The following is a 26,565-nucleotide window of genomic DNA, read 5'->3' as shown; positions in this document are numbered from 1 at the left end:
AATTACATTTCAAGGATCAGGGTAGGGTACCAAAGAAAGCAATACAGTTGATGTGTTCATAACACAGGCTACATTTATTTAGATTGCAGAAATGGAACAATGATGTTCAATCTTTAGTAAAATGGGATTTACTAACTTGCTGATTTTTTCTTAGATTTGCTCTTAAAAGTAGAAAAAAAGTTTTTCTAAAAAACCGACTTACAACCTGAATGGACAAAATTTGCTTTTGACCAGGCTACTTAATTGAGACCACATCAGATTATAAAACAAATTATCTTAAATTAGCCTTCAACACTACTGTGACGGCAAAGCACTGGGCCTGATGAAGTGATCTGTTGGTAGTGAACTTTCTTCAGTTCTCTCATTTTGCATCTGAAATTGAGCATACCCAAAACATGAATAGGATCTAGAGTTATGGATTCAAGAACTCAAGAGGAGAAACACACTTTTGCTAAATATAAACTAGACAAAATCACAGAACCTAGGTGCTGACCAAACATGTTCACTTCAAAAGAAAAAGACACACATTGTAGCTTTTTTGCCAGCATTAGCCATGAAGCAATGCGTCCCTAGCAATATCAGTAGACATCATGCCTCTGTCATTAAAGTGACATGAAACCCAATTTTTTTCTTTCATGATTTAGAAAGAGCATGCAATTTTAAAGAACTTTCTAATTTACTTCTATTATCTAATTTGCTTAATTCTCTTGATATACTTTGCTGAAAAGCATATCTAGATAGGCTAAGTAGCTACTGATTGGTTGCTGCACATAGATGCCTCATATGATTGGCTCACCGATGTGTACTGCAATTTCTTCAACAAAAGATATCTGAAGACTTAAGCAAATTAGACAATAGAAGTAAATTGGAATGTTGTTTAAAATTGTATTCTCTACTTGAATCATGAAAGAAAATGTTTGGCTTTAATGTCCCTTGGTTCGTCATAACATAAACCAGAAAACAACCCACAAGACAAACATTTGCAACTGTGTATAGAAAGGCCTGGAACCCTAATCAAATAGAGATTTCTGCAAGTAAAGTTATCAACACTCTACGGCTTTCAAGGACAGAGCCAACAGGTGATGCTTCCAAAACAAAGATACATCTGAACCATTCACAGGAATTGCATTTCTTTTTGCCACTGGTATGAATGACCATATCAAGCTTAGTTTAGTGATCCAAAATGAACAAGTCCTCTCTTCACTTTACTATTAGTAAAACTGTCTTACTATATAAAGATGATTAAAGAAAAGCAAGCAATAATTCTTAAAGGACCAGTCAATACAGTAGATTTGCATAATCAACAAATGAATGATAACAAGACAATGCAATAGCACTTAGTCTGAACTTCAAATGAGTAGTAGATTTTTGTTAAATAAATTGCAAAGTTATGTCTATTTCCACTCCCCCTGTATCATGTGACAGCCATCAACCAATTACAAATTCATATACGTATAGATGCTGTGAATTCTTGCACATGCTCAGTAGGAGTTGGTGACTCAAAAAGTATAAATATAAAAAGACTGCACATTTTGTTAATGAAAGTAAATTGGAAAGTTGTTTGAAATTGCATGCTGTATCAATCTTAAATTTAATTTTGACTTGAGTGTCCCTTTAAGAATGCATAGAATATGTTCAACATAATGTTTGTTATATATGATGGGATGGGTATAAAGAGCTACCTCGGACTACTGACAGCATGGACATATACTGCGTTATACTAAGGTTACTCATTCCACTCGTTGGGTAGTTACTGCTCAGATCTGAAATTTACATAAGTTTGCTTTCACCACCTTATTACCACACACACACACACACATATATATATATATATATATATATATATATATATATATATATATATATATATATATATATATATATATATTTATATACACACACACACACAATATACATATATATACATACACATACATATATATATATATATATACACATACATATATACATATATATATATATGTAACATAATTTATGAAAGAACTTACCTGATAAATTCATTTCTTTCATATTGGCAAGAGTCCATGAGCTAGTGACGTATGGGATACAATCCTACCAGGAGGGCCAAAGTTTCCCAAACCTCAAAATGCCTATAAATACACCCCTCACCACACCCACAATTCAGTTTAACGAATAGCAAAGAAGTGGGTGATAAAGAAAGGAGTAAAAAGCATCAACAAAGGAATTTGGAAATAATTGTGCTTTATACAAAAAAAATCATAACCACCATAAAAAGGGGGTGGGCCTCATGGACTCTTGCCAATATGAAAGAAATGAATTTATCAGGTAAGTTCTTACATAAATTATGTTTTCTTTCATGTAATTGGCAAGAGTCCATGAGCTAGTGATGTATGGGATAGCAATACCCAAGTTGTGGAACTCCACGCAAGAGTCACTAAAGAGGGACAAAATAAAAACAGCCATTCGCTGAAAAAAATTAATCCACAACCCAAATATAAGTTTCTCAAAAATAAAAGGAAAAACTTAAATCATAAGCAGAAGAATCAAACTGAAACAGCTGCCTGAAGAACTTTCCTACCAAAAACTGCTTCCGAAGAAGCAAATACATCAAAATGGTAGAATTTAGTAAATGTATGCAAAGAAGACCAAGTTGCTGCTTTGCAAATTTGATCAACTGAAGCTTCATTTTTAAAAGCCCAAGAAGTGGAAACTGATCTAGTAGAATGAGCTGTAATTCTCTGAGGCGGGTCTTGACCCGACACCAAATAAGCTTGATGAATCAAAAGCTTTAACCACGATGCCAAAGAAACGGCAGAAGCCTTCTAACCTTTCCTGGAACCAGAAAAGATAATAAATAGACTAGAAGTCTTCCTGAAATCTTTAGTAGCTTCAACATAATATTTCAGAGCTATCACCACATCCAAATAATGCAAAGATCTCTCGAAAGAATTCTTAGGATTAGGACACAAAGAAGGGACAACAATTTCTCTATTAATGTTATTAGAATTCACAACCTTAGGTAAGAATTTAAATTAAGTCTGCAAAACTGCCTTATCCTGAAGAAAAATCAGAAAAGGAGATTCGCAAGAGAGCATATAATTCAGAAACTCTTCTAGAAGAAGAGATGGCCAAAAGGAACAACACTTTCCAAGAAAGTAGTTTAACGTCCAAAGAATGCATAGGCTCAAATGGAGGAGCCTGTAAAGCCTTTAAAACCAAATTAAGACTCCAAGGAGGAGAGACTGATTTAATGACAGGCTTAATATGAACCAAAGCCTGTACAAAACAGTGAATATCAGGAGTTTAGCAATTTTTCTGTGGAATAAAACAGAAAGAGCAAAGATTTGTCCTTTCAAGGAACTTGCAGACAAACCTTTATCCAAACCATCCTGAAGAAACTGTAAACTTTTAGGAATTTTAAAAGAATGCCAAGAGAATTTATGAGAAGAACACCATGAAATGTAAGTCTTCCAAACTCGATAATAAATCTTTCTAGAAACAGATTTACGAGCCTGCAACATAGTATTAATCACTGAGTCAGAGAAACCTGTATGACTAAGCACTAAGCGTTCAATTTCCATACCTTCAAATGTAATGATTTCAGATCCTAACGGAAAAAACGGACCTTGAGATAGAAGGTCTGGCCTTAGTGGAAGTGGCCAAGGTTGGCAACTGGACATCCGAACAAGATCCGCATACCAAAACCTGTGAGACCATGCTGGAGCCACCAGCAGCACAAATGATTGCTCCATGATGATTTTGGAAATCGCTCTTGAAGAAGAACTACAGGCGGGAAAATTTAAGCAGGTTGATAACACCAAGGAAGTGTCAACGCATCTACTGCTTCCGCCTGAGGATCCCTGGACAGGTACCTGGGAAGTTTTTTGTTTAGATGAGATGCCATCAGATCTATTTCTGGAAGCCCCCACATCTGAACAATTTAAGAAAACAAATCTGGGTGGAGAGACCATTCTCCCAGATGTAAAGTCTGACGACTGAGATAATCTGCTTCCCAATTGTCTATACCTGGGATATGAACTGCAGAAATTAGACAGGAACTGGATTCCGCCCAAACAAGTATCCAAGATACTTCTTTCATAGCTTGAGGACTGTGAGTCACACCCTGATGATTGACATATGCCACAGTTGTTATATCGTCTGTCTGAAAACAAATGAATGGTTCTCTCTTCAACAGAGGCCAAAACTGAAGAGCCCTGAGAATCGCATGGAGTTCCAAAATATTGATTGGTAATCTTGCCTCTTGAGATTTTAAAAACCCTTGTGCTGTCAGAGATCCCCAAACAGCTCCCCAACCTGAAAGACTCGCATCTGTTGTGATCACAGTCCAGGTTGGACGAACGAAAGAGGCCCCTAGAATTATACGATGGTGATCCAACCACCAAGAAAGTCTAACATTTGGATTTAAGGATATTAATTGTGATATCCTTGTATAATCCCTGCACCATTGGTTCAGCATACAAAGCTGGAGAGGTCTCATATGAAAACAAGCAAAAGGGATCGCGTCCGATGCTGCAGTCATGAGACCTAAAACTTCCATGCACATAGCTACTGAAGGGAATGACAGACTGAAGGTTCCGACAGGCTGCAACCAATTTCAAACATCTCTTGTCTGTTAGAGACAAAGTCATGGACACTGAATCTATCTGGAAACCTAAAAAGGTTACCTTTGTCTGAGGAATCAAAGAACTTTTTGGTAAATTGATCCTCCAACCATGTCTTTCGAAGAAACAACACTAGTTGATTCGTGCAAGATTCTGCAGAACGTAAAGACTGAGCGAGTACCAAGATATCGTCCTAATAAGGAAACACCGCCATACCACGCTCTCTGATTACAGAGAGTAGGGCACCAAGAACCTTTGAAAAGATTCTTGGAGCTGTCGCTAGGCCAAAAGGAAGAGCAACAAATTGGTAATGCTTGTCTAGAAAAGAGAATCTCAGGAACTGATAGTGATCTGGAGGAATCGGAATATGAAGATATGCATCCTGTAAGTCTATTGTGGACATATAATGCCCTTGCTGAACAAAAGGCAGAATAGTCCTTATAGTCACCATTTTGAAAGTTGGTACTCTTACATATTGATTCAAAATCTTTAGATCCAGAACTGGTCTGAATGAATTTTCTTTCTTTGGGACAATGAATAGATTTGAATAAAACCCCAGACCCTGTTCCAACTGGCATGATTACCCCTGATAACTACAGGTCTGAAACACACTTCAGAAAAGCCTGAGCCTTTACTGGGTTTGCTGGAATGCATGAGAGAAAAAAATCTTCTCACAGGCAGTCTTACTCTGAAATCCTATCCTGTACCCCTAAGAGACAATACTCTGAATTCAATGATTTTGGACCGAATTGATCCCAACATCTTTGAAAAATTTTAATCTGCCCCCTACCAGCTGAGCTGGAATGAGGGCCGCACCTTCATGCGGACTTGGGGGCTGACTTTCATCTCTTAAATGGCTTGGATTTATTCCAATTTGAAGAAGGCTTCCAATTGGAAACAGATTCCTTGGGGGAAGGATTAGGTTTCTGTTCCTTATTTTGTCGAAAGGAACGAAAACGGTTAGAAGCTTTAGATTTACCCTTAGGTCTTTTATCCTGAGGCAAAAAAACTCCCTTCCCCCCAGTGACAGTTGAAATTATTGCATCCAACTGAGAGCCAAATAATTTATTACCTTGGAAAGAAAGAGATAGCAATCTGAACTTAGAAGTCATATCAGCATTCCAAGATTTGAGCCACAAAGCTCTTCTAGCTAAAATAGCTAAAGACATAGATTTAACATCAATTTTGATATCAAAAATGGCATCACAAATGAAATTATTAGCATGTTGAATCAACTTAACAATGCTAGAAAAATCATGATCCGATACTTGTTGCGCTAAAGTTTCCAAGTAAAAAGTTGAAGCAGCTGCAACATCAGCCAAATAAATTGCAAGCCTAAGATGATGACCTGAATATACATAAGCCTTCCTTAGATAAGATTCAAGTTTCCTATCTAAAGGATCTTTAAAAGAAGTACTATCTTCCGTAGGAATAGTAGTACGTTTAGCAAGAGTAGAGATAGCCCCATAAACTTTGGGGATCTTTTCCCAAAACTGCAATCTAACTGCTGGCAAAGGATACAATTTTTTAAACCTTGAAGAAGGAATAAAAGAAGTACCAGGCCTATTCCATTCTTTTGAAATCATATCAGAAATGGCATCAGGAACTGGAAAAACCTCTGGAATAACCACAGGAGATTTATAAACAGAATTTAAACGTTTACTAGTTTTAATATCGAGAGGACTAGTTTCCTCCATATCTAATGTAATCAACACTTCTTTTAACAAAGAATGAATATACTTGATTTTAAATAAATAAGAGGTTTTGTCAGTGTCAATATCTGAGGCAGGATTTTCTGAATCAGATAGATCCTCATCAGAGAAGGATAAATCAGTATGTTGCCGGTCATTTGAAATGTTATCAACTCTATTAGAAGTTTTAAAAGACCTTTTACGTTTATTAGAAGGCGGAATGGCAGACAAAGCCTTCTGAATAGAATCAGAAATAAATTCTTTTAAATTTACAGGTATATCTTGTACATTAGATGTCAAGGGAACAGCAACAGGTAATGAACTACTACTGATGGATACATTTTCTGCATGTAAAAGTTTATCATGACAACTATTACAAACCACAGCTGGAGGTATAATCTCCACAAGTTTACAACAAATGCACTTAGCTTTGGTAGATCAGGCAGCAGTGTTCCAACAGTGATTTCTGAGACAGGATCAGATTGAGACATCTTGCAAATGTAAGAGAAAAAACAACATATGAAGCAAAATTATCAATTTCCTTATATGGCAGTTTCAGGAATGGGAAAAAATCCAAACAGCATAGCCCTCTGACATAAAAAAAAGGCAAGAGGCAAATAAGAATGGGGTCTTAAATAATGAAAATATTTGGCGCCAGGTATGACACACAACAAACAGAAAAATATTTTTTGGCGCCAAAAACGCCAGGAAACGACACACTCGCGTCATAGATGACGCAACCTTGTGAACGACTCGGCGTCAACTAAGACTCCGGAAATGACGAATTTGCGTCAAACGTTACTTCGTGCCAAAAAATCTTGTGACAAGAATCACGCAATAAACTTTGGCATTTTGCGCCCTCGCGGGCCTAATTCTGCCCGCAAATTTAAAAGACAGTCAATTTGAAAAAGAGACTATACCCCAGGTAAGAAATACATTTTCATAAAAAAGCATTTCCCAGATATGAAACTGACAGTCTGCAAAAGGAAATATACTGAAAACCTGAATCATGGTAAATATAAGTACAATACATACATTTAGAACTTTATATAAATACATAAAGTGCCAAAACAAAGCTGAGAGTGTCTTAAGTAATGAAAACATACTTACCAAAAGACACCCATCCACATATAGCAGATAGCCAAACCAGTACTGAAACGGTTATCAGTAGAGGTAATAGAATATGAGAGTATATCGTCGATCTGAAAAGGGAGGTAGGAGATGAATCTACGACGGATAACAGAGAACCTATGAAATAGATACCGGTGAGGAAAACCATTGCATTCAATAGGTGATACTCCCTCCACATCCCTCTGACATTCACTGTACTCAGAGTTATCAGGCTTCAAAAAATGCTGAGAAGCGTATATCAACGTAGAAATCTTAGCACAAATTTACTTCACCACCTCCATAGGAGGCAAAGTTTGTAAAACTGAATTGTGAGTGTGGTGAGGGGTGTATTTATAGGCATTTTGAGGTTTGGGAAACTTTGCCCCTCCTGGTAGGATTGTACATCCCATACGTCACTAGCTCATGGACTCTTGCAAATTACATGAAAGAGATAGATTTTTTATATATATATATATATATATATATATATATATATATATATATATATATATATATATTACACATATATACACACACACACACACACATATACATACATATATATATATACACATACACACAAACACATATATATACATACACACGCACACATATATTATATATATAATATATAAATATGTGCGCGTGTGTGTATATACGTGTGTATATGTGTGTGTGTGTATATATATATATATATATATATATATATATATGTGTGTGTGTGTGTGTGTGTGTATATATATATATATATATATATATATATATATGTGTGTGTGTATGTGTGTATATATATATATATATATATATATATATTATATTATGTGTTTCCATTATTATTATTTTTTTGTTTCGAAATGATGATGGTCCACAGACCTCCATAATATATGGGATATATAATTCCTGCCACTAGGAGGAGGTCAAGAACCCATATCTGAGCTTAAACTAAGAGAGAGATGGGAAGTCGGAGGGATTTTAACAAATAGCTGAGAAGAGAATAGGAAACATATGTAGGAGAGATAAAGCAGGGTCTGTAGAGGTCTCATTAGAACGGTCACCCAAAAACTGAGACAGGCGGGGCCTGTGAACTATCATTTTTCTTTCATAAAATGATGATGGTCCACAGTCCTCCATAACATATGGGATTAATACCCAAGCTGAAGGTCTATATAATGGAAAGTGTGGGACAATTTTTCTGGCAGTTCCTATTTAGCCAACACTGCAACCTGAAGGACTTTCCTGCCAAAAGCTGCTTGCGAAGAAGCAGAAACATCAAAGCGGTTACATTTTGAAAAAGTATGCAGAGAAGAATATTTTGCAGCTTTGCAGATATATCATTTTTAAAAGCCCACAATATTGCAAGTACTCTTGTAGAAAGAGCTGTAATACGTTTAGTAGGCAACATTTCTGCCACCAAGTAAGCCTTGTGAATCACTTGTTTAAGCCAAGAGGCCTACGCTACCTTAGTAGCTTTCTGCCCCTTACGAGTCCCAGAGTAGGGCATAAACAAACTAGAAGTTTGTCTGAAATCTTTAGTAGCTTGGAGATAGAACTTCAAAGCCATGACTACATCAAGATTATGTAATAGCTGTTTAAGAGTTAACAGGATCTGGACACAATGAAAGTACCTCTTGATATTTTCCGTAGAAACTACTTTAGGAAGAAAATCATTTTTAATACGAACTATAGACTTATCCTTGTGAATAATTAGAAATGGAGAATCATAAGACAAGGTTGACAAATCAGAAACTCTCCATGCTGAAGAGATGGCTAATAGTAAAAGTACTTTCCAGGATAACTGTAGATATCAATGGAATGCATTGGTTCAAAAGAAGGACCTTGTAATACAGATGGAACTAGATTCAAATTCCAGGGTGGAGGAATAGGTTTCACAACTGGCCTAATTCTAACGCCTCTACAAAAAAGTCTGAGTTTAGCCAACTTCCGATGAAAAAGTACAGATAAAGCAGAAATTTGACCTTTTTAGGAAACTAGCAGACAAACCCTTGTCAAGGCTATCTAGTAAAAAATTAGGATTCTTGGAAACCAAAAACATAATTTATGTAAGAACTTACCTGATAAATTCATTTCTTTCATATTAGCAAGAGTCCATGAGCTAGTGACGTATGGGATATACATTCCTACCAGGAGGGGCAAAGTTTCCCAAACCTCAAAATGCCTATAAATACACCCCTCACCACACCCACAATTCAGTTTAACGAATAGCCAAGAAGTGGGGTGATAAAAAAAGTGCGAAAGCATATAAAATAAGGAATTGGAATAATTGTGCTTTAAACAAAAATCATAACCACCACAAAAAAAAGGGCGGGCCTCATGGACTCTTGCTAATATGAAAGAAATGAATTTATCAGGTAAGTTCTTACATAAATTATGTTTTCTTTCATGTAATTAGCAAGAGTCCATGAGCTAGTGACGTATGGGATAATGATTACCCAAGATGTGGATCTTTCCACACAAGAGTCACTAGAGAGGGAGGGATAAAATAAAGACAGCCAATTCCTGCTGAAAATAATCCACACCCAAAATAAAGTTTAATGAAAAACATAAGCAGAAGATTCAGACTGAAACCGCTGCCTGAAGTACTTTTCTACCAAAAACTGCTTCAGAAGAAGAAAATACATCAAAATGGTAGAATTTAGTAAAAGTATGCAAAGAGGACCAAGTTGCTGCTTTGCAAATCTGATCAACCGAAGCTTCATTCCTAAACGCCCAGGAAGTAGAAACTGACCTGGTAGAATGAGCTGTAATCCTCTGAGGCGGAGTTTTACCCGACTCAACATAGGCAAGATGAATTAAAGATTTCAACCAAGATGCCAAAAAAATGGCAGAAGCTTTCTGGCCTTTTCTAGAACCGGAAAAGATAACAAATAGACTAGAAGTCTTTCGGAAAGATTTAGTAGCTTCAACATAATATTTCAAAGCTCTAACAACATCCAAAGAATGCAATGATTTCTCCTTAGAATTCTTAGGATTAGGACATAATGAAGGAACCACAATTTCTCTACTAATGTTGTTGGAATTCACAACTTTAGGTAAAAATTCAAAAGAAGTTCGCAACACCGCCTTATCCTGATGAAAAATCAGAAAAGGAGACTCACAAGAAAGAGCAGATAATTCAGAAACTCTTCTGGCAGAAGAGATGGACAAAAGGATCAAAACTTTCCAAGAAAGTAATTTAATGTCCAATGAATGCATAGGTTCAAAGGGAGGAGCTTGAAGAGCTCCCAGAACCAAATTCAAACTCCAAGGAGGAGAAATAGACTTAATGACAGGTTTTATACGAACCAAAGCTTGTACAAAACAATGAATATCAGGAAGAATAGCAATCTTTCTGTGGAAAAGAACAGAAAGAGCAGAGATTTGTCCTTTCAAGGAACTTGCAGACAAACCCTTATCTAAACCATCCTGAAGAAACTGTAAAATTCTCGGTATTCTAAAAGAATGCCAAGAAAAATGATGAGAAAGACACCAAGAAATATAAGTCTTCCAGACTCTATAATATCTCTCTCTAGATACAGATTTACGAGCCTGTAACATAGTATTAATCACAGAGTCAGAGAAACCTCTTTGACCAAGAATCAAGCGTTCAATCTCCATACCTTTAAATTTAAGGATTTCAGATCCTGATGGAAAAAAGGACCTTGTGACAGAAGGTCTGGTCTTAACGGAAGAGTCCACGGTTGGCAAGAGGCCATCCGGACAAGATCCACATACCAAAACCTGTGAGGCCATGCCGGAGCTACCAGCAGAACAAACGAGCATTCCTTCAGAATCTTGGAGATTACTCTTGGAAGAAGAACTAGAGGCGGAAAGATATAGGCAGGATGATACTTCCAAGGAAGTGATAATGCATCCACTGCCTCCGCCTGAGGATCCCGGGATCTGGACAGATATCTGGGAAGTTTCTTGTTTAGATGAGACGCCATCAGATCTATTTCTGGAAGTTCCCACCTTTGAACAATCTGAAGAAATACCTCTGGGTGAAGAGACCATTCGCCCGGATGCAACGTTTGGCGACTGAGATAATCCGCTTCCCAATTGTCTACACCTGGGATATGAACCGCAGAGATTAGACAGGAGCTGGATTCCGCCCAAACCAAAATTCGAGATACTTCTTTCATAGCCAGAGGACTGTGAGTCCCTCCTTGATGATTGATGTATGCCACAGTTGTGACATTGTCTGTCTGAAAACAAATGAACGATTCTCTCTTCAGAAGAGGCCAAAACTGAAGAGCTCTGAAAATTGCACGGAGTTCCAAAATATTGATCGGTAATCTCACCTCCTGAGATTCCCAAACTCCTTGTGCCGTCAGAGATCTCCACACAGCTCCCCAACCTGTGAGACTTGCATCTGTTGAAATTACAGTCCAGGTCGGAAGCACAAAAGAAGCCCCCTGAATTAAACGATGGTGATCTGTCCACCACGTTAGAGAGTGTCGAACAATCTGTTTTAAAGATATTAATTGAGATATCTTTGTGTAATCCTTGCACCATTGATTCAGCATACAGAGCTGAAGAGGTCGCATGTGAAAACGAGCAAAGGGGATCGCGTCCGATGCAGCAGTCATAAGACCTAGAATTTCCATGCATAAGGCAACCGAAGGGAATGATTGTGACTGAAGGTTTCGACAAGCTGAAATCAATTTTAGACGTCTCTTGTCTGTTAAAGACAGAGTCATGGACACTGAATCTATCTGGAAACCCAGAAAAGTTACCCTTGTCTGAGGAATCAATGAACTTTTTGGTAAATTGATCCTCCAACCATGATCTTGAAGAAACAACACAAGTCGATTCATATGAGATTCTGCTAAATGTAAAGACTGAGCAAGTACCAAGATATCGTCCAAATAAGGAAATACCACAATACCCTGTTCTCTGATTACAGACAGAAGGGCACCGAGAACCTTTGTAAAAATTCTCGGAGCTGTAGCTAGGCCAAACGGTAGAGCCACAAACTGGTAATGCTTGTCCAGAAAAGAGAATCTCAGGAACTGATAATGATCTGGATGAATCGGAATATGCAGATATGCATCTGGTAAATCTATTGTGGACATATAATTCCCTTGCTGAACAAAAGGCAAGATAGTCCTTATAGTTACCATCTTGAATGTTGGTATCCTTACATAACGATTCAATATTTTTAGATCCAGAACTGGTCTGAAGGAATTCTCCTTCTTTGGTACAATGAAGAGATTTGAATAAAACCCCATCCCCTGTTCCGGAACTGGAACTGGCATAATTACTCCAGCCAACTCTAGATCTGAAACACAATTCAGAAATGCTTGAGCTTTCACTGGATTTACTGGGACACGGGAAAGAAAAAATCTCTTTGCAGGAGGTCTCATCTTGAAACCAATTCTGTACCCTTCTGAAACAATGTTCTGAATCCAAAGATTGTGAACAGAATTGATCCAAATTTCTTTGAAAAAACGTAACCTGCCCCCTACCAGCTGAGCTGGAATGAGGGCCGCACCTTCATGTGGACTTAGAAGCAGGCTTTGCCTTTCTAGCAGGCTTGGATTTATTCCAGACTGGAGATGGTTTCCAAACTGAAACTGCTCCTGAGGATGAAGGATCAGGCTTTTATTCTTTGTTGAAACGAAAGGAACGAAAACGATTATTAGCCCTGTTTTTACCTTTAGATTTTTTATCCTGTGGTAAAAAAGTTCCTTTCCCACCAGTAACAGTTGAGATAATAGAATCCAACTGAGAACCAAATAATTTGTTACCCTGGAAAGAAATGGAAAGTAGAGTTGATTTAGAAGCCATATCAGCATTCCAAGTCTTAAGCCATAAAGCTCTTCTAGCTAAAATAGCTAGAGACATAAACCTGACATCAACTCTGATAATATCAAAAATGGCATCACAGATAAAATTATTAGCATGCTGAAGAAGAATAATAATATCATGAGAATCATGATTTGTTACTTGTTGAGCTAAAGTTTCCAACCAAAAAGTTGAAGCTGCAGCAACATCAGCCAATGATATAGCAGGTCTAAGAAGATTACCTGAACACAGATAAGCTTTTCTTAGAAAGGATTCAATTTTCCTATCTAAAGGATCTTTAAACGAAGTACCATCTGACGTAGGAATGGTAGTACGTTTAGCAAGGGTAGAAATAGCCCCATCAACTTTAGGGATTTTGTCCAAAATTCTAACCTGTCAGACGGTACAGGATATAATTGCTTAAAACGTTAGAAGGAGTAAATGAATTACCCAATTTATCCCATTCTTTGGAAATTACTGCAGAAATAGCATTAGGAACAGGAAAAACTTCTGGAATAACCACAGGAGATTTAAATACCTTATCTAAACGTTTAGAATTAGTATCAAGAGGACCAGAATCCTCTATTTCTAAAGCAATTAGTACTTCTTTAAGTAAAGAACGAATAAATTCCATTTTAAATAAATATGAAGATTTATCAGCATCAATCTCTGAAACAGAATCCTCTGAACCAGAAGAGTCATCAGAATCAGAATGATGATGTTCATTTAAAAATTCATCTGTAGGGAGAGAAGTTTTAAAAGATTTTTTACGTTTACTAGAAGGAGAAATAACAGACATAGCCTTCTTGATGGATTCAGAAACAAAATCTCTTATATTATCAGGAACATTCTGCACCTTAGATGTTGAAGGAACTGCAACAGACAATGGTACTTTACTAAAGGAAATATCTGCATTAACAAGTTTGTCATGACAATTAATACAAACAACAGCCGGAGAAATAGCTACCAAAAGTTTACAGCAGATACACTTAGCTTTGGTAGATCCAGCACTAGACAGCGATTTTCCTGTAGTATCTTCTGACTCAGATGCAACGTGAGACATCTTGCAATATGTAAGAGAAAAAACAACATATAAAGCAAAATGATCAAATTCCTTAAATGACAGTTTCAGGAATGGGAAAAAATGCCAAAGAACAAGCTTCTAGCAACCAGAAGCAATGAAAAATGCGACTTAAATAATGTGGAGACAAAAGCGACGCCCATATTTTTTAGCGCCAAATAAGACGCCCACATTATTTGGCGCCTAAATGCTTTTGGCGCCAAAAATGACGCCACATCCGGAACGCCGACATTTTTGGCGCAAAATAACTTCAAAAAATGACGCAACTTCCGGCGACACGTATGACGCCGGAAACGGAAAAGAATTTTTGCGCCAAAAAAGTCCGCGCCAAGAATGACGCAATAAAATGAAGCATTTTCAGCCCCCGCGAGCCTAACAGCCCACAGGGAAAAAGAGTTAAATTTTTGAAGGTAAGAAAAAATGATTAAATCAAATGCATTATCCCAAATATGAAACTGACTGTCTGAAAAATAAGGAAAGTTGAACATTCTGAGTCAAGGCAAATAAATGTTTGAATACATATATTTAGAACTTTATAAACAAAGTGCCCAACCATAGCTTAGAGTGTCACAGAAAATAAGATTTACTTACCCCAGGACACTCATCTACATGTTTGTAGAAAGCCAAACCAGTACTGAAACGAGAATCAGCAGAGGTAATGGTATATATAAGAGTATATCGTCGATCTGAAAAGGGAGGTAAGAGATGAATCTCTACGACCGATAACAGAGAACCTATGAAATAGACCCCGTAGAAGGAGATCACTGCATTCAAATAGGCAATACTCTCCTCACATCCCTCTGACATTCACTGCACGCTGAGAGGAAAACCGGGCTCCAACTTGCTGCGGAGCGCATATCAACGTAGAATCTAGCACAAACTTACTTCACCACCTCCATCGGAGGCAAAGTTTGTAAAAACTGAATTGTGGGTGTGGTGAGGGGTGTATTTATAGGCATTTTGAGGTTTGGGAAACTTTGCCCCTCCTGGTAGGAATGTATATCCCATACGTCACTAGCTCATGGACTCTTGCTAATTACATGAAAGAAAGGAATACCAAGAAAACCCTCTGGAAGAACACCACTCAAAATATGCCTTCCAAATCTTGTGATAAATAAATCTTTTCTGACCGAAACATGAGAAACCTCTTTAGGTCTCAAAACTAAAGATCCTGATGAAAAAACAAACAAAAAAAAAAACCTTAGATGAAGAATCCATGGAGGAGATGTTGATTGCTAACCTTGCCTCTAGAGAAGACCAAACTCCTTGCGCTCTTCGAGAAACCAAGAATGCCCCCCCCAGCCTGAGAGACTAACGAAGAAGGATGCCCCAAGGGTCAAAGAAAGACTGCCTCCACAAGAAAAATATTGTCTGCTGGAGAAATCTGTTCCAAATGTAGATAATACTTTGACCACTGAGGTAGCATAGACATTTGAAGGGGTCTCAAGTGAAGATGGGCAATAGGAACTGCGTCTGAAGCAACTACCATAACACTCCTCATCTCTATGCGCTGAGTTACTGATGAGTAGATTGAGTCTATTATGACTCCTATAAATGCTACACTTGCAGCAGGATATAATGAGCTTTGGGTACATTGATTTTCCAAACATGGTCTTGAAGGAAGACAGAAGCTTGTGAGTATAAGCAATAGCTAATTAAAGGGACACTGTACCCAATTTTTTTCCTTTCGTGATTCAGATAGAGCATGCAATTTTAAGCAACTTTCTAATTTACTCCTATTAACAATTTTTCTTCGTTCTCTTGCTATCTTTATTTGAAAATAAAGGCATCTAAGCTTTTTTATTAGTTCACATCTCTGGACAGCACTTTTTTATTAGTGGATTAATTTATCCACCAATCAGCAAGAACAACCCAGGTTGTTCACCAAAAATGGGCTGGCATCTAAACTTACATTCTTGCATTTCAAATAAAGATACCAAGAGAATGAAGAAAATTTGATAATAGGAGTACATTAGAAAGTTGCTTAAAATTTCATGCTGTATCTAAATCACGAAAGAAAAAATTTGGGTTCAGTGTCCCTTTAAGAAAAAGGATTGTAATAGTATATGGTTCAGATACGGTGCAACTGAAAAGCCCAGAATTCTGATCACCGCCAAGATTTTACCAAACACAGAATGGCCAACTGGCAGTGTTTTGCAGATATGCAAAACCCAGGAACTGAAAGTTATCCCTGTGTATAGGGACACGCCGTTATGCATCCTTGAGGTCTATAGTAGCCATAAACTGACCCTTTTGGATTAAGGGTAACCTTGTGAGGAATGTTCCTATTATACAAGTGGGAACCCTGACAAACATGTTTAGGGCTGTTAAGTCTAGGACAGGACCGTAAGTTCCTTTGGAAAATGAACAGATTGTGGTAAAACCCTTGATCCTGAGGTGACATTGGTAACGGGATTAATTATTCCCATATCCTCCAAATCCTTTATAAAGGCAGCCACCCTCGAAGAATTTTTGGCAACATGAGACAGGATCTCTGGTCAATAAGGAAAACTCTGCTTCAAAGAGAACAAAACTCTCGATCTCTTGCAGAACAAAAGAATCAGTCCGGATATCCGAACTATATTACCCGATGAACCCTAAAATATATAAACTTATACACAAGTTTATAAATCTGTAAGTGACATGAGCATCAGTATGTAGTATACATGTATATACTTACGCATACACACATATTTAGCCTGTCATGTGGCCTTACTGACTAGAGAAGCACCATATACAGACCAAAAGGTACTCTGTAAATACTTGTAAATCCATGTCCAGAAAATCAGAGACTGTGTATACTTACAAAGTGAACACACAATGTACATTTTTAATGAAAATATTCATGATCACTGTTCAATATCTGCATGATAAACATATATGCATGCATATAAAAGTACCCATACAATAGGTATAAGAGAGATACTAATAGATCCTAGCTAAAGGATCTCCACTGTTAATGAAAATATTCATGATCAATGTTCAGTGCCTGCATGATAGAAACTTTTGTGCATAGATATAAATTACACATAATAGGTATAAAAGATACCATTAGATTTTATCTATAAAGGATCTCCACTGTTGTACTAAAATACAGAGAAATCCTGCACAACTGCATTTAGAAAAAAACATGCATGAAAAGGTATATACCTAGATGAGCATATATTATAGCATTGTGTAGACTAATAGCATATAACATATGTATTGCATATCTACAGAGACAGAAGTTCTGTCCGTGTAAAAATCGTGTGTGCTGCTGCACATGCAATAAACAAACAGCTTCTAGAGATTGTTATATAATAATAGTGTACATGAAGTAAAATTACTGTAAATATTCCAAGCCACATAAAATATACAACAGTATATAAAATGCAGACTGACAAAAAAATAAAATAAAAAAAAAATAAAAAAAAAAATGCTTACACCCCCTGGCAATGATGGGAGTACAATGTTTTATTGACTTAAGAAGTATTAATAGTGCAGATAGTTATAATTGGTAATGGCACCATATGTCATTATGTTCAGTACTGTATATAATTACACATATTATAGTACATTGGATACACTGTAGATCAAATAAGAATGTGCTCATGTGTACAGATGCCTAAAGAGCTTTGCAAAAACACCTGCATAGAGGATGTTATCAAATCTGAACCCTTAAGATTAAGTGATTACCCCTCTGTGTATATAAAAAACAGAATTTATGTTTACCTGATAAATTACTTTCTCCAACGGTGTGTCCCGGTCCACGGCGTCATCCTTACTGTGGGATATTCTCTTCCCCAACAGGAAATGGCAAAGAGCCCAGCAAAGCTGGTCACATGATCCCTCCTAGGGCTCCGCCCTTCCCCCAGTCATGTCGACCGACGTAAAGGAGGAATATTTGCATAGGAGAAACCATATGATACCGTGGTGACCTGTAGTTAAAGAAAATAAATTATCAGACCTGATTAAAAAACCAGGGCGGGCCGTGGGCCGGACCCACCGTTGGAGAAAGTAATTTATCAGGTAAACATAAATTATGTTTTCTCCAACATAGGTGTGTCCGGTCCACGGCGTCATCCTTACTTGTGGGAACCAATACCAAAGCTTTAGGACACGGAAGAAGGGAGGGAGCAAATCAGGTCACCTAGATGGAAGGCACCACGGCTTGCAAAACCTTTCTCCAAAAATAGCCTCAGAAGAAGCAAAAGTATCAAACTTGTAAAATTTAGTAAAAGTGTGCAGTGAAGACCAAGTCGCTGCCTTACATATCTGATCAACAGAAGCCTCGTTCTTGAAGGCCATGTGGAAGCCACAGCCCTAGTGGAATGAGCTGTGATTCTGTCAGGAGGCTGCCGTCCGGCAGTCTCGTAAGCCAATCTGATGATGCTTTTAATTCCAAAAAAGAGAGAGAGGTAGAAGTTGCTTTTTGACCTCTCCTTTTACCAGAATAAACAACAAACAAGGAAGATGTTTGTCTAAAATCCTTTGTAGCACTCTAAATAGAATTTTAGAGCACGAACAACATCCCAAATTGTGCAAACAAACGTTCCCTTCTTTGAAACTGGATTCGGACACAAAGAAGGCACGACTATCTCCTGGTTAATGTTTTTGTTAGAAACAACTTTCGAAGAAGAAAACCAGGTTTAGTACGTAAAACCACCTTATCTGCATGGAACACCAGATAAGGAGGAGAACACTGCAGAGCAGATAATTCTGAAACTCTTCTAGCAGAAGAAATTGCAACCAAAAACAAAACTTTCCAAGATAATAACTTAATATCAACGGAATGTAAGGGTTCAAACGGAACCCCCTGAAGAACTGAAAGAACTAAATTGAGACACCAAGGAGGAGTCAAAGGTTTGTAAACAGGCTTGATTCTAACCAGAGCCTGAACAAAGGCTTGAACATCTGGCACAGCTGCCAGCTTTTTGTGAAGTAACACAGACAAGGCAGAAAATCTGTCCCTTCAAGGAACTTGCAGATAATCCTTTCTCCAAACCTTCTTGAAGAAAGGATAGAATCTTAGGAATTTTTACCTTGTCCCAAGGGAATCCTTTAGATTCACACCAACAGATATATTTTTTCCATATTTTGTGGTAAATTTTTCTAGTTACAGGCTTTCTGGCCCTGAACAAGAGTATCAATGACAGAATCTGAGAATCCTCGCTTTGATAAGATCAAGCGTTCAATCTCCAAGCAGTCAGTTGGAGTGAGACCAGATTCGGATGTTCGAACGGACCCTTGAACAAGAAGGTCTGTCTCAAAGGTAGCTTCCATGGTGGAGCCGATGACATATTCACCAGGTCTGCATACCAAGTCCTGCGTGGCCACGCAGGAGCTATCAAGATCACCGATGCCCTCTCCTGATTGATCCTGGCTACCAGCCTGGGGATGAGAGGAAACGGCGGGAATACATAAGCTAGTTTGAAGGTCCAAGGTGCTACTAGTGCATCTACTAGAGTCGCCTTGGGATCCCTGGATCTGGACCCGTAGCAAGGAACCTTGAAGTTCTGACGACCGAGGCCATCAGATCCATGTCTGGAATGCCCCACAGTTGACGTAATTTGGGCAAAGATTTCCGGATGGAGTTCCCCACTCCCCCGGATAAAATGTCTGACGACTCAGAAAATCCGCTTCCAATTTTCCCACTCCTGGGATGTGGATTGCAGACAAGTGGCAGGAGTGAGTCTCCGCCCCATTGAATGATTTTGGTCACTTCTTCCATCGCCAGGGAACTCCTTGTTCCCCCCTGATGGTTGATGTACGCAACAGTTGTCATGTTGTCTGATTGAAACCGTATATGAACTTGGCCTTTGCTAGCTGAGGCCAAGCCTTGAGAGCATTGAATATCGCTCTCAGTTTCCAGAATAATTTATCGGTAGTAGAGAATTCTTCCCGAGACCAAAGACCCTGAGCTTTCAGGGGTCCCCAAACGCGCCCCCAGCCCACCCAGACTGGCGTCGGTCTGTGACAATGACCCACTCTGGTCTGCGGAAGCTCATCCCCTGTGGACAGGTTGTCCAGGGACAAGCCACCCAACGGAGTGAATCTCTGGTCCTCTGATTTACTTGTATCGTCGGAGACAAGTCTGTATAGTCCCCATTCCACTGACTGAGCATGCACAGTTGTAATGGTCTTAGATGAATGCGCGCAAAAGGAACTATGTCACATTGCCGCTACCATCAAACCTATTACTTCCATGCACTGCGCTATGGAAGAAGAGGAACAGAATGAAGTATTTGACAAGAGTTCAGAAAGTTTTGTTTTTTCTGGGCCTCTGTCAGAAAAATCCTCACTTTCTAAGGGTCTATTATTGTTCCCAAGAAGGGAACCCTTTGTTGACGGAGATAGAGAACTCTTTTCTACGTTCACTTTCCATCCGTGAGAGATCTGAGAAAGGCCCAGGACAATGTCCGTGTGAGCCTTTGCTTGAGGAAGGGACGACGCTTGAATCAGAATGTCGTCCAGGTAAGGTACTACTGCAATGCCCCTTGGTCTTAGCACCGCTAGAAGGGACCCTAGTACCTTTGTGAAAATCCTTGGAGCAGTGGCTAATCCGAAAGGAAGCGCCACGAACTGGTAATGTTTGTCCAGGAATGCAAACCTTAGGAACCGATGATGTTCCTTGTGGATAGGAATATGTAGATACGCATCCTTTAAATCCACCGTGGTCATAAATTGACCTTCCTGGATGGAAGGAAGGATAGTTCGAATGGTTTCCATCTTGAACGATGGGACCTTGAGAAATTTGTTTAAGATCTTGAGATCTAGGATTGGTCTGAACGTTCCCTCTTTTTTGGGAACTATGAACAGATTGGAGTAGAACCCCATCCCTTGTTCTCTTAATGGAACAGGATGAATCACTCCCATTTTTAACAGGTCTTCTACACAATGTAAGAACGCCTGTCTTTTTATGTGGTCTGAAGACAACTGCGACTTGTGGAACCTCCCCCTTGGGGGAAGTCCCTTGAATTCCAGAAGATAACCCTGGGAGACTATTTCTAGCGCCCAAGGATCCAGAACATCTCTTGCCCAAGCCTGAGCGAAGAGAGAGAGTCTGCCCCCCACCAGATCCGGTCCCGGATCGGGGGCCAATATTTCATGCTGTCTTGGTAGCAGTGGCAGGTTTCTTGGCCTGCTTTCCCTTGTTCCAGCCTTGCATTGGTCTCCAAGCTGGCTTGGCCTGAGAAGTATTACCCTCTTGCTTAGAGGACGTAGCACCTTGGGCTGGTCCGTTTTTACGAAAGGGACGAAAATTAGGTCTATTTTTTGCCTTGAAGGGCCGATCCTGAGGAAGGGCGTGGCCCTTACCCCCAGTGATATCAGAGATAATCTCTTTCAAGTCAGGACCAAACAGCGTTTTCCCCTTGAAAGGAATGTTTAGTAGCTTGTTCTTGGAAGACGCATCAGCCGACCAAGATTTCAACCAAAGCGCTCTGCGCGCCACAATAGCAAACCCAGAGTTCTTAGCCGCTAACTTAGCCAATTGCAAAGAGGCGTCTAGAGTGAAAGAATTAGCCAATTTGAGAGCATTGATTCTGTCCATAATCTCCTCATAAGGAGGAGAGTCACTATCGAGCACCTTAAGCAGTTCATCAAACCAGAAATATGCGGCTGTAGTGACAGGGACAATGCATGAAATGGGTTGTAGAAGGTAACCCTGCTGAACAAACATCTTTTTAAGCAAACCTTCTAATTTTTTATCCATAGGATCTTTGAAAGCACAACTATCCTCTATGGGAATAGTGGTGCGTTTGTTTAAAGTAGAAACCGCTCCCTCGACCTTGGGGACTGACTGCCATAAGTCCTTTCTGGGGTCGACCATAGGAAACAATTTTTTAAATATGGGGGGAGGGACGAAAGGAATACCGGGCCTTTCCCATTCTTTATTAACAATGTCCGCCACCCGCTTGGGTATAGGAAAAGCTTCTGGGAGCCCCGGCACCTCTAGGAACTTGTCCATTTTACATAGTTTCTCTGGGATGACTAAATTTTCACAATCATCCAGAGTGGATAATACCTCCTTAAGCAAAATGCGGAGATGTTCCAATTTAAATTTAAATGTAATCACATCAGATTCAGCCTGCTGAGAAATGTTCCCTAAATCAGTAATTTCTCCCTCAGACAAAACCTCCCTGGCCCCCTCAGATTGGGTTAGGGGCCCTTCAGAGATATTAATATCAGCGTCGTCATGCTCTTCAGTAACTAAAACAGAGCAGCCACGCTTACGCTGACAAGGGTTCATTTTGGCTAAAATGTTTTTGACAGAATTATCCATTACAGCCGTTAATTGTTGCATAGTAAGGAGTATTGGCGCGCTAGATGTACTAGGGGCCTCCTGAGTGGGCAAGACTCGTGTAGACGAAGGATGGGAATGATGCAGTACCATGCTTACTCCCCTCACTTGAGGAATCATCTTGGGCATCATTGTCATTATCACATAAATCACATTTATTTAAATGAATAGGAATTCTGGCTTCCCCACATTCAGAACACAGTCTATCTGGTAGTTCAGACATGTTAAACAGGCATAAACTTGATAACAAAGTACAAAAAACGTTTTAAAATAAAACCGTTACTGTCACTTTAAATTTTAAACTGAACACACTTTATTACTGCAATTGCGAAAAAACATGAAGGAATTGTTCAAAATTCACCAAATTTTCACCACAGCGTCTTAAAGCCTTGAAAAGTATTGCACACCAATTTGGAAGCTTTAACCCTTAAAATAACGGAACCGGAGCCGTTTTAAGCTTTAAACCCCTTTACAGTCCCTGGTATCTGCTTTGCTGAGACCCAACCAAAGCCCAAAGGGGAATACGATACCAAATGACGCCTTCAGAAGTCTTTTATAAGTATCAGAGCTCCTCTCACATGCGACTGCATGCCATGCCTCTCAAAAACAAGTGCGCAACACCGGCGCGAAAATGAGACTCTGCCTATGCTTTGGGAAAGCCCCTAGAGAATAAGGTGTCTAAAACAGTGCCTGCCGATATTATTAAATCAAAATACCCAGAATAAATGATTCCTCAAGGCTAAATAAGTGTTAATATCAATCGATTTAGCCCAAAAAAAGTCTACAGTTTAAATAAGCCCTTGTGAAGCCCTTATTTACAATCGTAATAAACATGGCTTACCGGATCCCATAGGGAAAATGACAGCTTCCAGCATTACATCGTCTTGTTAGAATGTGTCATACCTCAAGCAGCAAGAGACTGCAAACTGTTCCCCCAACTGAAGTTAATTGCTCTCAACAGTCCTGTGTGGAACAGCCATGGATTTTAGTTACGGTTGCTAAAATCATTTTCCTCATACAAACAGAATTCTTCATCTCTTTTCTGTTTCTGAGTAAATAGTACGTACCAGCACTATTTGAAAATAACAAACTCTTGATTGAATAATGAAAAACTACAGTTAAACACTAAAAAACTCTAAGCCATCTCCGTGGAGATGTTGCCTGTACAACGGCAAAGAGAATGACTGGGGTAGGCGGAGCCTAGGAGGGATCATGTGACCAGCTTTGCTGGGCTCTTTGCCATTTCCTGTTGGGGAAGAGAATATCCCACAAGTAAGGATGACGCCGTGGACCGGACACACCTATGTTGGAGAAATTAATAATAATAGCCCCAAAATATGCTGCTATAGCCTTGCTAGCTATTCTTATACTCAGGGGTAAAGTGAGTAAGCCCTGAGAAACATACACAGTACATAATTCCTTAGAGGAATTAAAAGGCTGTGGCTGAAATGCATGCTCAATTTGAGGTAAATAGCTCTCACAGAATGTATTGATCTGACATAGGGGACGAGTCCCAGCGACACCTCAAGGTAGTTATGGCTGAAGTCCCATAGGGAAATACTGTGCACATAACAGGTTATTCCTATGTCCCTGTATCATTCAGCTGCTGTGAAGTTTCTCTTCTGTCTTCTTTGTGAATGATAATGGGTCTCACATTGGTCTGAGCTCTTAAATTTAAATCTATAAGCAAATAGCTGGAAACACCTATTCTCAACCAACTCCTACGAGGCCAAGAACAAAACTAAGAGAGAGATGGAAGATGGGAGGGATTTTAAGCTCTGATATGATATGTCCTCCTATTGGCGTGAAATATTTCCCATATGTTATGGAGGACTGTGGACTATCATCATTTTACGAAAGAAATGTTAAAAACACACTTCTAGATGCGCAATTAAAATTGGTCAAGACCAATTGTAATTTAAACCGACTTTAGAACCATAACCTATCTAAAGATCTAACTCATGGAAAAACACACAAGGAAAAAAACAAAACAAAAAAAAAAACTATTTGAGACCTACTATGGATAATGTAAGGTTTTCAGGGTATGTTATCAAGCAATTTACTCTCAGATAGTATTTTTGCATGAAGTGTGCAATGCATTTTAAAGCTTACAAAAATAGCTTGAAACAACTGCAAAATCTAAAGTGCTAAATAATAAAATTAATCTTAAAGTGGCTCATTCAGCTCCTTTCAAAGGGGGAAAATAGATCAGAATTATCTTAATGTGTAAATGCAACCCTTACGAGTTATGAGCAGGCCAGGTTCTTGAACTTGAGTAATCTGATCCTATATCATTGGCCTGTGTGCTTCCCTTACAGATTGGATTTGCACCCTGACATAAATGAATAATGCTCTCTGTCTCAAAAATTAAAAGAAAAATGAATAAAGAAAAAAAAATGCAGAGAAATAAGGTTAATGGAATTTCACCTTACCTAGGATTGTATGAATTGACAAACAAGAAAAAAAATTACACCTATATGGGAAAAAATGGAAAAGATCAATAGGGTTCAACGTAGAGTAACAAAAGGTGATGAGCAAAACAAATGGTTTTAGAATACATTTTTTTTTTCATGAGCTATACCAGCTTTTAGATGGAAAATAAAATGATAAATAGCTTAAGGCTGACATTTAATGGGTTTCAAACAAACAATACAGATTTAAACAGTTTAATTTGGCTTGTAACCATTTGTCCACTTTTATATTTCAATTCAGTAAAGTTCTATTCCGGGTTAGTAGTATTATTTTATAATACACATACAACTCAAATTATAAATGTAATGTAGAAGTTTCTTCTGTTATGTGTGATCAGTCCACGGGTCATCATTACTTCTGGGATATTACTCCTCCCCAACAGGAAGTGCAAGAGGATTCACCCAGCAGAGCTGCATATAGCTCCTCCCCTCTACGTCACTCCCAGTCATTCTCTTGCACCCAACGACTAGATAGGATGTGTGAGAGGACTATGGTGATTATACTTAGTTTTTATGACTTCAATCAAAAGTTTGTTATTTTACAATAGCACCGGAGCGTGTTATTACTTCTCTGGCAGAGTTTGAGGAAGAATCTACCAGAGTTTTTTACTATGATTTTAACCGGAGTAGTTAAGATCATATTGCTGTTCTCGGCCATCTGAGGAGAGGTAAAGCTTCAGATCAGGGGACAGCAGGGCAGATGAATCTGCATTGAGGTATGTAGCAGTTTTTATTTTCTGAATGGAATTGATGAGAAAATCCTGCCATACCGTTATAATGTCATGTATGTATACACTTCAGTATTCTGGGGATGGTATTTCACCGGAACTACTCTGTTAAAAGTCACTAATCCTTTTAATAAGTATTTATCATGTTAAACGTTTTTGCTGGAATGTAGAATCGTTTACATTTCTGAGGTACTGAGTGAATAAATATTTGGGCATTATTTTCCACTTGGCAGTTGTTTGGTTTTAATTATGACAGTTTCGTTTCTCTTCACTGCTGTGTGTGAGGGGGAGGGGCCGTTTTTGGCGCTCTTGCTACGCATCAAAAAATTCCAGTCAGTTACTCTTATATTTCCTGCATGATCCGGTTCATCTCTGACAGATCTCAGGGGTCTTCAAACTTCTTTAGAGGGAGGTAGATTCTCTCAGCAGAGCTGTGAGAATTTTATATTGACTGTGAATAAAAACGTTGCTCTGTAATTTTTATGTCAAATTTAATTATTGTTATTTTTCTAATGGGAACAAACCTTTGCTAAAAGTTGTGTTGTTTTAAAGTTTGATGCTATAACAGTTTTTCAGTTCATTATTTCAACTGTCATTTAATCATTTAATCGTTTAGTACCTCTTTGAGGCACAGTACGTTTTTGCTAAAAAAGATTATAACCAAGTTGCAAGTTTATTGCTAGTGTGTTAAACATGTCTGACTCAGAGGAAGATATCTGTGTCATTTGTTCCAATGCCAAGGTGGAGCCCAATAGAAATTTATGTACTAACTGTATTGATGCTACTTTAAATAAAAGTCAATCTGTACAATTTGA

The 26,565-nt window shown here is 38.5% G+C and overlaps 1 protein-coding gene across 2 annotated transcripts in view; it reads right to left on the bottom strand.

Annotated features, from left to right (window-relative positions):
* The window catches only part of NAP1L4 (nucleosome assembly protein 1 like 4), a 333,781-nt gene that overhangs the window by 31,068 nt on the left and 276,148 nt on the right, over window positions 1–26,565 (bottom strand). Inside the window, exon 14 of one of the 2 annotated variants that reach the window (XM_053720432.1) lies at window positions 24,984–25,024. The exons of the other annotated variant lie outside the window; for it this stretch is intronic. Coding sequence (XP_053576407.1) covers window positions 25,019–25,024 — 6 coding nt within the window. The 3' untranslated portion in view covers window positions 24,984–25,018. The remainder of the gene's footprint in view (window positions 1–24,983; window positions 25,025–26,565) is intronic. 2 annotated transcript variants of the gene reach the window in all.

Source organism: Bombina bombina, chromosome 7, assembly GCF_027579735.1.
Source record: "Bombina bombina isolate aBomBom1 chromosome 7, aBomBom1.pri, whole genome shotgun sequence".
Lineage (NCBI taxonomy): Eukaryota > Metazoa > Chordata > Amphibia > Anura > Bombinatoridae > Bombina > Bombina bombina.
The sequence above is the reverse complement of the archived record's forward strand: the minus strand, read 5'-3'. Positions and strand labels throughout refer to the sequence as shown.